Source organism: Tachysurus vachellii, chromosome 3 (assembly GCF_030014155.1).
Source record: "Tachysurus vachellii isolate PV-2020 chromosome 3, HZAU_Pvac_v1, whole genome shotgun sequence".
NCBI classification, from domain to species: domain Eukaryota; kingdom Metazoa; phylum Chordata; class Actinopteri; order Siluriformes; family Bagridae; genus Tachysurus; species Tachysurus vachellii.
In genome coordinates this window covers 33,625,555-33,637,371 of record NC_083462.1, presented here as the reverse complement: position 1 = coordinate 33,637,371, position 11,817 = coordinate 33,625,555, and the positions used below count along the sequence as shown (strand labels likewise).

The 11,817-nt window shown below is 33.1% G+C and overlaps 1 protein-coding gene across 1 annotated transcript; it reads left to right on the top strand.

Annotated features, from left to right (window-relative positions):
* Positions 1 to 1,435: 1,435 nt before the first annotated feature.
* On the top strand, positions 1,436 to 10,587 carry adgrf3b (adhesion G protein-coupled receptor F3b). Its single transcript, XM_060865070.1, has 18 exons — positions 1,436 to 1,556; positions 3,466 to 3,526; positions 3,652 to 3,664; positions 4,028 to 4,159; positions 5,228 to 5,383; positions 5,488 to 5,540; positions 5,665 to 5,726; positions 5,852 to 5,970; positions 6,060 to 6,275; positions 6,854 to 7,072; positions 7,313 to 7,456; positions 7,561 to 7,748; positions 7,832 to 8,005; positions 8,453 to 9,766; positions 9,903 to 9,944; positions 10,057 to 10,092; positions 10,191 to 10,231; positions 10,319 to 10,587. Exons 1-17 carry the CDS (start codon positions 1,543 to 1,545, stop codon positions 10,227 to 10,229), a joined length of 2,982 nt encoding a protein of 993 aa, XP_060721053.1. The 5' UTR covers positions 1,436 to 1,542; the 3' UTR covers positions 10,230 to 10,231; positions 10,319 to 10,587.
* Positions 10,588 to 11,817: the final 1,230 nt, after the last annotated feature.

Genomic DNA, 11,817 nt, shown 5'->3' with positions numbered 1-11,817 from the left:
GGATTTTTTTTTTTTAACCTTTTTTTCTTAAGTGATCTTGACATGACCGACATTTTACTTTCTAAACGATCAAGTCACTCCAATGTTACAGTATGCAGATCGTTCACAGATTACACAGTGAAAGCTTTTTTTGAGGGAAATCATTTTAATCATAGAACAAATAAACAGTTTTTCTATTGTAAATGTATCCTGGATGGTTTTGATTATTTTTGTGCTCATAATCGGGATGCTTTTTAACACTTTAACACAGCGGGAGACACATTTATGAATACATCAATCGGTGATTATCGGAAGAAATTATTAAAAACATTTATTTTTATCTCAGTTCACTTTACATTACAACCCAACATGTATTATTTACTGTATTATCTGCCAGGTAACTTTTATGAAAGTTTCTACAAAACAAAACTCTTGTATTCTCCTATTATCACTATACACATATACAGCAGGGTGAAGTATTGTATTGTCCTTCTGCTTAATTAATGTTTTTCATCCTCGTTATGGTTTTCATACCGGTTATAAGCATTATTACTTCAGGAGAAACTACTTGTTTACAAATAACATCATTTATATCCACCTGATTTAGTTCCCCTTATTTAGTTCCCCTTCAATTTAAAATTTTGTTGTTTGTTTTTAAAGCTCTTAATGGTCAAGCCCCATCTTATCTCACAGATCATCTTATTCCTTCTTCATCCACCAGATCTCTAAGATCTTCTGATAGAGCTCTCTTGGTTGTCCCTCGTTCATGCTTAAAAACGAAGGGTGATAGGGCTTTTTCTATTGCGGCCCCCCGTCTCTGGAACCGACTTCCCCAGGACATTCGCCTTGCACCTTCCAGTACAACTTTTAAAGTAAAGTTGAAAACATATTTTTATTCCCAGGCATTTTAATTGGATTTTTGTCTATGTTTTATTGTTTTATTGTATCATCTGTTTTGTTTATTTTATGGTTATTTCTGACTTTGTTCAGCACTTTGCTCAGCTCTGCTGTGATAAATGTGCTATATAATAAACTTTACTTACTTACATACTTATTTATAGCTGTAGGTTTATACAGTAGCTGTGTGCAAGCAACCGGCTGTCTGATATCTAACTACGACCAACAATGACTAACAATAGTATATTATAAGAATAATACGTTGATAGAGCAAAATAGTAAGTATGCATTTTAAAATAGTGAGCGTGGGCTGAGGACACATTTAAAAGTTATTTCCTGATCCATTACATTCATTTAAACCCACAGTAAACGTTTTAACCTGGCTGTAAACCTCTTCAACTTCCAGCAAGAAGGCAACTGTATTTGTTAACCAAACGACAATGGAAAGCTTGAACCAATCAATCTAGACCAGATGGCATAGGAAGGCCCAGCACGCAAAAATGCAAATGCAGGTGAGGTATTTGTAAATTTTGTTCAGTTTCTCCCCATACCTTCTCAAGCTGGCCAATTTTCTACATTCCCATTCTCTTTCACTCAGGAAACAGTGCGGTTATGACTTAACTACACATTTCAAATTGCTTCAGAATTACTTTGAATAACTTCAAAATGAAGATTATGAGGTCAGTATTGTTTCTTTGAATATTTTCAAACTGGACATCACTTTTTTATTTTATTAAATGATCATGTTTGGAAGGTCAAAGAAAAAAAAAACTAATACAGTTGTCCCACAAGTATTTATTAGTCAGTGAAAAAAAAAGCTTTTTTTTTCCATATTATATACTTTACATTAATATTCATGTGCTGCTGATTGACGCTGATTGACGTGTTGGGAAATGATTTTCTGTATACCTTTACATGTTAATTATTATCTGGCTTACAATGTAATCTGGAATTCAGTGAAAGAATTATGCTTAAGTAAAGCCTTGAGCAATGAGCAGTGAATTTCTCTTTAAAAAAAAATCTGCAAATTCTGAAAATTCTGATTTTGCTGTAAATTTCAGTTGTAAAAACGGTTGTGACGATCACCGAAAAAAAAATGTATAAAACAAAGAAACACAATATTTAAAGTGTAGAGATGATTCTTTACAATATTCTCTGTCTGGGTTTCAGCTATTAATTAAATAAATTTGTAAAAAAAATATTTCCACAAATATTTTTCTAAACTGCAAATCTATTATGTTTTTAACAAACAAAAGGATCATGAATTTAGCAAGTTTAGGCCCATTTTAAGTTATAAGATCTCTTTTATAATAAGGTCAAAAACAAACCAGTGTAAATGACCACAAACGGACATGCTCTGACTTTTTACTTTTTAAGTATCTCGGACAATTCTTAGAAACATCTGCAGCTTAAATACATTAAAGCCAGTAAATTTGGTGTAAAATTTCTTTTTACAACATTATCAGGTGAATGTTTCATTTAGTTTCAGTGGATTTAAACTAAAATAGATGTAACCATTAATCTTTGGTTTCTAATTCATACAATCATCTCCTATATTTTGAAAATCCCAAATATCCTTCATTCTAAATGCATCATGTCCTAAACACGTTTACTTTACACTGCAATAAATGTAACAAGTGCAAATATCTTAATTATGGTCAAATTAAACTGGCACTTCATATTGTACTTTACAAAAAGAAATGAAATTCAACATGATTACACCTCTTTTTTTTTAGTTATTATTATTCAACTCAAACTTAAAAGTTTCTCTTTTTTATTGTAGACTCATCACTCTGTAGACCAGTGATTAAAATGAGCAAATTTATCTGCATTAAAAGAAAACAGCACTGAAAAAAATTTAGAGTGAAACTGTAAACTGTGAAACTGTAATTGTTGTAGCATGTAGCAACAATTTCCACATAAAACGGTGGAATAAAAAGCTTTGTAAATTTGATGAAACATTTTTTCAGTAAGTTTTACAAGGTGTCATGTGTTATTCTTCTAAAAAAGGAAAGTAAATTATTTTTTTTTTTATTATTCAGATTTGAGTTACTTCTTACTGGTTGTCAAAGAATGGACTTTCCACCTGTTTTGTGTGTGTGCCCATGTACAATTCAGCGTTGAATTGATTTGTCATATCAAACTCCTCACTAGTCTTTAATGGCTCATATATAAGTAGACTTTACGAATTTACAGATTTGTAAAAATATTTCCTTTTCATCCCAAGGATTGAATGTTATACTGTTATTGTAGTAAAATGCTGTATCTGCATTCATAAAAACTTTGGTTGTGTTGTATATATATATATATATATATATACACACACACACACACAAACACACACACACCAAAGTAATTCTGGACAGATGTGAATTGTTTGTCCAGCAGGGGGCTCATGACACTGACACATACAGAAACCCAAGTGTCCTGACTAATCTTACAAAAGACTTGTGCAGATAATAATTTATTTGTTTATGCTGATTATACATTTTTCTAAAATCATGCTACAAACCCTATAATCACACTAAGCTATTGTAATAATAATAATACAAATATTTTTTGTCACTAAACCTACCTCATCATTTTCAGGGGAAAAACAATAACATGCACAAGCATGCTTCTCTGTGGATTACTGCTAATCTATTCCCAGGTAAAGTTTATCACTAATCCTGTTCAACATCCACCACAGTGTATCTGTACTTTATTATACATTCTTACACTATTCTTGACTTTTTCTTTTCTTTTCCGCTCCTTTCTTTTCTTTTTTATTAACAGATGACATGTGTGGGTGAGTATAGTGCATCAGTCTGTGTTTTTCAAGTAGCATTTCATTAATAGGTTAAGAATTCTTTAAATTACTGAGAAATAGTGATTTTTTCATTATATTAGTGAGCACATTTGATAAATATTGATGAATATTATTATTATCATTATTAATAATAATAATAATTAATAATAATAGAAACCTGCTCATTTAGAAACCTGACTAAATCAAGTTTCCATAGTTTGTATGGAGTAGTTTCAAGTATTTCTTTTAATATTGTTGTTGAAGTGTTTTATTTAATTAATACACATCAATATAATGTGCATGAAGCTCTATGGTTACATGATGATTAGAGGCCAGGATGGAAACACTTTCTTTTTTAAACAGGGGCTGATGACATATATGTGGCAGAATTGATGATCGAAGGTAATGCAACCATGGATGTGTCTGGTTTCGTGGCTGAAATGATAATGCCTATCACAGCCACCGTGAGCATCGTGGATGCTGAAATAATAGCTGGTAAGCATGACAACATAAAATACAGAGAAATATTTTTGGAAAATTTTTACAATATATTTGATTCGTTTTGTTGTTTATACCTCTGGCAACTAAATCTCTACCTCTGAGGATACATATTCATTGTAGCCTATGGAAAGGTTTTAATATGATTCCAAATGAAATTAATTTGATAGGAAATATCAGAGTGAAATATTAAACCAATTTTGACAATGGTTGTTTTTTTATTTCCAATAGACAACAATTAGATTACAAAGGTTTTGTAAAGATATTAAAATATGTTTTTCTATTTCTAATATCGTTTAATCTTAAACGATATTAGGTCTATTAGATATATAGGTCTTATATCATGACGGAAAATCATACTGTCAGCTATATGACTATAAGTTGTTCCCATGGATGTCGTAGGACATTTGAATAGAGGCTCATCTGCACACTGTCCTCAGCACTAGTTCAATATACATTAAAGGATCAGGGTAAAATGACACAACCTCTAGGTGTCACCACAAGCAGCTTTCTGTCACCATTAACAAGGAACGTCTATGCTATGTTTTACTTTATGAGCTGTATCTATAGAATTATAACCTTGTGCATCCCACTTGATTCTCTTCTTCTTTTTTTTTTTTTAAATTCAACAGCTCAGTTTAACTTAAATATTTATTTATTTATTCATTTTAGTTTTATTTGTTTAGGTTCCTTTGTAATTAGAGATTTGAAAAGCAAAGCCACCGAAAATGTGAGCAGTCACTAGGCCTGCCTTAAATCAAATTCAATTCTTTAATCATCATCATCATCAACATTATTATTATTATTATTATTAGTAGTAGTAGTAGTAGTAGTAGTAGTAGTAGTAGTAGCATTTCCAATAAATAAAATGTGAAAATTGTAATTAAATTTTGTTTATTCGTTGTTTAATAAACACTGTTATGAAGCAGTTTTATATTTATTAATTTGGACATAGACACAAATCTACAACATTGCTAGAACTGAAGTATGATATATTAATTAGTCATTATAGTCATGTGATTTGTAGATGCGAATTGCTGATCGGATTCATGTGTGTTGATGCAGAATGTGAGCTGGTTGGTGATGAGACAACTTGCTGGTGTGCAGCTAATTACATTTGGAGTGACCTGGTTATCGACACTGTACCTACATGTTGCAACGTTCTACAGTGTGTGGCGAATATATCTGATCTCACACCAATGTGTGTGCCCCAAGTGAACGGTAAGTAGACAGTTCTGGTAAAAATAAAACTACCAAAAACAAAGTAATACGGTCATTTTCTTCACTTCACAAACTTTCAATTTGTCAATATCTTTTCTCTACAGTTACCCTGTCTGGAATCATCCTCATGCCAGTAGGATACAACCTTCAACCTGCTGTAATTATGAACCTTGTTTTTGGTTGCTTAAACTATTAATTGCATCTTAATTCTGTCAAAAATATAGCATTATTTAGTTGAAAACCTAATACTAATAATTGTGCATTTTCCCCAAACTTTTCAGCTGCAAACCGCGTTCTCTGCAATGAATGGTTTCAACTCACTCACCGTGACATCGGTTTCTACGTATTGAAAATATCTCCTTATTCCCATCATATTCCTCAACAAATTAATACACTTTTTTAAAAGCTTCAAATTATTGCTATGTTTTCTGCAATAAAATACATTTCTTGTGTTCTGTCACGCAACAGCGGTCAAAATTTTGTAGTGAGTCTCAATGCCACGTTTAGGAGTTCAATAGTTCAAGCCATCATTGCAAGTATGAGGACGAGCAATTTGTATATCATAGATATGAACATTACATCAACAGGTAAATGAAGCATCTCATGTATACATTTGTAAAGTATTTTTTTATACACTGTTGTTAACTGAACGAAATGTATTTTTGCACAACTGCAGGATTGGTCACTATGGAAATTCCTATAGGAAAGGTGTGTTCCTATTCACAGTACAGACTAAACTGCAGCACAGATGAAACAATGCAAACTTGCACTTGGTTGCTTAGTAGCGGAGGACAGTACCCACAGACAGTTGGAATCGGGACAGAAGTGATACACCTGCCTTGTTCAAACCAAACAGCAATCGATCTTCTAAGCATCAATGGGAATTGGGCAGGTGAATTTCTCTATTCTTGTAATTTTACCTAAAAACTTCACTTTCAATTACATGTGAAAGCAAGATGTTTTATGAGCAATATATATATATTTTTTTTTTGCAATATTAGAATATATCTGTCCACAGACAAACATGTAATTAGAGCCACAGCTTTCTTTCAGTTCCTTACAGACATGTAAAATAACATTCGGTACAGACATGTAAAATAAATGCACACACAAATTAGATATTTAGAGGGTTTTTTTTCTGATTTAAAAAAAAAACAAAAACAACCCAGCATTAAGCAAAGGTAGTTTTATATAATGAAAAAATAAAATATGTAGAATATTATCGTTTTTTTTGTACACTTTTTACTGGATGCTTTTTGTGTCCTCCTTCCTTATGAAATAGTAGTATTTAATAACTATCTGGCATTTTAGGAGAGACATGAGTATAATTTTTGTTATTCTGCCTATTTAACACTAGCTTGTATAATTATACCCAAACTCAAAATGAATTCATTATTGCCATTAGCTAACATAGCAGACTGGTCTTTAACTTCCTTTATCTTAACTTCCTTTCTTTTCGGTGTTTTTCAGGAACTTACACCTGTCTACTTACTAATGGGTCAGTATCACATTCAGCCACAGGAATTCTCGAGGTCGCTCTCTTACCAGACAAAATTAATGTCACAAGCATGCCACAGACTGCAGACTGTTCAGTGGGTACATCGACGACAGTTACTGTGTCATGTTCCATCTTTCAAAGTCCAGAGAATTACACAGTAACAATAAACGGTGTGCCAGCACAGATGTCAGGTATTCATGCCTTATGTTACATGATTATTAACATCTAACAGATAAGTAACATTTATTCGCTAAGAAATTAATATAGTAATTATTAAGTTTAACACTAACTTAATACTGATCAGCAGGCATAAGTGTGACTTCTTAGTTGGTATATATATATATATATATATATATATATATATATATATATATATATATATATATATATATATATATATATATATATATATGACTCTCATTCTTTTTCAGTGAATGGCCCAGTAATAAACTACACTATAGCTCTTCCCATCGACTGCACAACAGTACAGATAACATCAGTCCCTGCTATTTGCCAGATTACAAACAGTCTAAGCCAGATAATTGTCAGCAATACAACCATACCAATAATATACCGTAAGTACTGGAATAAAAAAATGGGAATGATAAAAAAAAAAAAACATTGGAATTTTTAATGCCATTTACTAACTTTTGTTACCCTGACTGAAATGTTTATTTAGCTGGAGATCCGTTTTGCCTAGAAGATAACGGATGGCCAAAAACCAAGGGTGGAGAAACAGCAACTATACTCTGTACTGCAACAGGCAGAGTTGGAAATATGGAGCGAATGTGCAATGGCACAGTATGGGCTAACCCTATTGATCTTTGCACTAAAGAGTCACTGAATATATTATGCGCTATATCAGAGGTAAGAAAAATCCATATTACTTTCTTATGAGAATGTAACACAGGAATGTAAGCAAATCTGTTATTTTCTGGGTCTAATTTCAGGATTTTGAAAAAGGAATTGGGGCCACAACAGAGGGAGCAATTGCCATTTTTGAAAGTCTGAAGAATAGCACTTCAACTGGAAACAGCTATGGTGATGTAATGGCCACTGTTTCTGTTATAACCACAATGAGCGGTGCATCCACTAGAGTCGCAATGACTGATTCCCTACTACCAGTAAGCATTTTCTAATGCTGTGGGTCATTTTCCTATGGTGCAGTTTAGGCTATGGTAAAAAAAAAAAAGCAGTGATTTGAACAGCCACCCCTATAAGAATGTTATGTCAAAGACTTTGAATAATTAATATGTTCATGTTTTCTATTACTAGATAGGCTTAATAAACTAAAAGGCATAACTGGTCAGTCAATCTTGGTGTAGATCTGACTAATCAGATCTAAACGTACTAGTTTTTAATTCTAATTTATCTCATATGTATTACAGTAATTGATTTGAGTTCCACTGATCTACTGTATGTAGTGAGTTGGCCATCACCAACATGACTATGAGACTATGAGCTGCTTAAGAGTGTTCTAAACAATTTTCAACTCTGCAATTTAAACAAAAGGGATTGATTAATTAATTACACTGATAATTACTCTTAACTTACAAAATACTGTCTTTCAGAATTTTATTGATTCGGCAAGCGTTGTGCTGAACACATCCTGGAATTCAGGAAATACAAACCGTGACTATAACATTGCTACAACATATCTATCATCTGTTGAGAAACTAGTGCAAAACATTCAAATTAATTGTAGTGATGGACACAATTCTTCAAACATCCAACTTCAGATTTGCCGGAACAACTCTGTCTGCAACAAGACCGTTTTCAACGTAGAAGTGGAATTGAACTCATCTAGTTCTATCGTGAAAACTATGGGAATGCAGGGTATGGCAGAACGTCTCCCAAAGGGCAGTTATTCAGATGCAATATTTCCATCCATAGTTGTCACTGCCGTAGTCGAAAACAATGACCCTATAAACATCTCAATGGCTTATCCAATACCTGAAAATGACTCTGCTGGCAACTCACCAGTCTGCATATTCTGGAACACGACACAAAAATTATGGTCAACGGATGGCTGTGTCCTTGTACAGAGTTCAGAAAACATGAGTTACTGCGAGTGCAATCACCTGACCTCCTTTTCTATGCTAATGTCCAAGACTCCTGTAAACTTGCCTTTCTTAGACCAGATAACTTACATTGGATTGGGAATCTCCATCTGCTCTCTGATAGTCTTCCTCATCATCGAATATTTGGTATGGAATGCAGTGGTCAAGTCCAACCTCTCTCACTTCCGGCACATGTCACTCGTCAACATTTCTCTATGTCTGCTCATAGCTGACTGTGCCTTTGTTGCCTCTTCCTTTCCAAACATCCTGAATAACACATTGTGTCTTATACTGACACTTGCAAAGCATTTCTTCTACCTGGGCATGTTCTTCTGGATGCTCTGCTTGAGCATGATGCTCCTCCATCAGCTCATTTTCGTCTTCAATCCACTGAGGAAAAGTGTGTACATGCCTCTTGCCATCATTGTTGGGTATTTTTTCCCAACCGTAGTAGTGGGAGTGACCTATGTGTACTACAACAAAAGAACAGATGTAACCTACTACAGCCGGACTACCTGCTGGCTGACATATGTATCGTCAATGAAAGGGTCCCTCTATTCTTTTCTCCTTCCAATTGGTTTCATCGTGTTCGCTAACTGTTGCTCAATGGTGGTGGTCATTTCAACTCTCCTGAAACCTGCTGCAACCGAGAACACCAAAAAGGATGACAAAGAGGCAGCCAAGAGTGTCATCAAAGTGATTGTATTTCTAACACCAGTCTTCGGTGGGACCTGGATTTTAGGGCTTTTTGTGTTTCTGATGGACGACAACAAGGTCATCAAGGTTATAATCAATTACGCCTTCACCATTGTTAACTCCCTACAGGTGAATATTGTGTTATTTGTATTACATCATTTTGTGTGTTTTTTTTTGTATTACAGTAATCAAAGCATAAAAGAAACAGATAATTTATTTTACTATTTATTTTAAATATATAACTTAAAACCCTATTTCTTTTTAGGGCCTGTTCATTTTACTGACAGGATGTTTTGGAGAAAAAAGGGTATGCGCTTCCTCTCTTCCTATTAATACTGTCTTATATCTAACTGCTGAAGATGGTGGAGTACAGAGCAGAAAGTTAATTATTTTTTTTTTCGTCTGCTATTTTCGATTAGGTTCGAGATGAAATTGTGAAACTTGTCAATTCATCGGTGAGTTAATCAATTCTGTCTTTGTTAAAAACAACAAAGTAAAATAATTAATCGTTAAAATATTCAAATTGAAATTTTTGTTTATTTTTGTGTTGTAGTTGGGATTCAAAAGTGAAAGCAAGTCAAGTAAAAAGTGAAGGTTGGTATGTGAAAATAAATGATGTTTGCACTTTATGCATTTTACAGATTAATGTACAAGTTCTTACATTTCTCTCTTGCACTGCAGAGCTTAAAGTAGAGTAGATCGAGGGCTGGAGATTTGCCAGTTATTCAGCCGCAGTACACAGAGCATCAGACACAATGGACGGCAGAATGCTGCATTCATCATAGAAGATAATACAGACTCGTTTAGCAAATATCTGACACCACTAGCGTTCATGCTGCAGTATGTGGCACTTTGATTCAGCTGATATGCAGGTCAAGTTTGATGGAAATCCCCTTAATGACAGCAGATTTGATTTAGATTATATCTCTTTTTCAAAGAGCTGATACTGTGTGCTTTATATATATATATATATATATATATATATATATATATATATATATATATATATATATATATATATATACACACATTTCACCTTTTTATGCCTTTTCCCTGTAGTTTTGCTTCATGCTCTTTTGCTATTCTGAAAGCAGTCTAACTGCTAAACTGTATACTTATTGTTCATATATTGTACAAAGTATGTGTTTTTTTTTCTCTAAACAGTCAGTGGACAGTTATACAGTTTATAAAATTGTCAATAATACATAATATACAAAATATTTCCCAGTTGCACTTTCTGTGTTGGTATGTGGTAAAATGTGTCAGTGAAAGCCTGTTTATGGGAAACATATAGGAAATTATGTTTTTATTTATGAACATAGAATATTGCACATAGAATATCACAAATTAATAAATAAAACCATTATTTTTGCCTCAGTATTTGTTCTCTAGACTGTTTTTTTTTTAATATTATTTTCAAAATCCAAACAAGCAAGACTTACAGTACTGTAGGTCATGTAAAATCATTCAACATTGTGTATACTGTATTGTGTATTTAAATCTAATATCGTTTCAGACATTCAAACAAACAAACAAACAAACCGAACAAACATTTACTGGTAATTTTGTCTGAATATCTTTATACGGATGGTGAATGTGAGAGCTACATTGCCTGCAGAAGAATCCTGGCTGTTAAAATTGTGCTGATAATTAATTTGCAGTCTTGTGATAGTCTCTCATTCGAATCTGGGGTGTAGATCAGTGTGGAGCCTGATCGGGATAAAGTGGTTACTGAAGACTAATTCCTCTATTTCCTTTAATTGATGCGATAACGAAATTGTGTATACTAAATTCTTCTGTGAAGAAAAATTTCAACCTCACATAGACAAAAAGTACATTATTAACACATAGAACACATTCACCAAGAGTACAACATATCAGCACTTAAAAATAAAGTCGAAATAAGCAAAGTTATACATTATTTAAAGTAGCTAACGGGTTAAACAAATAGAAAATAAACATAATTATACAAAATTTCATCCTTAAACACTGCGTATTACTGTAGGTTAGACAAACATGATTTGTTCTTTAAAAGGATCTTTTCCTGCTCTAACATTATGATACACACCAGAATACACTGTACTGTTACTCCCTTCCTGCAACTTATATCTTAGTCAGTTAAACCATGAGGTGGAGACAAAGTATGGCATTTAACCCAAAAAATGAATATAACCAAAGAA

What these genes read in the sequence shown, in the direction of transcription:
- adgrf3b (XM_060865070.1), top strand. An exon ending in TATTATGCGCTATATCAGAG is followed by an intron (nt 7,749 to 7,831) that starts GTAAGAAAAATC and finishes GTCTAATTTCAG; the next exon opens with GATTTTGAAAAAGGAATTGG. An exon ending in GATGTTTTGGAGAAAAAAGG is followed by an intron (nt 9,945 to 10,056) that starts GTATGCGCTTCC and finishes ATTTTCGATTAG; the next exon opens with GTTCGAGATGAAATTGTGAA.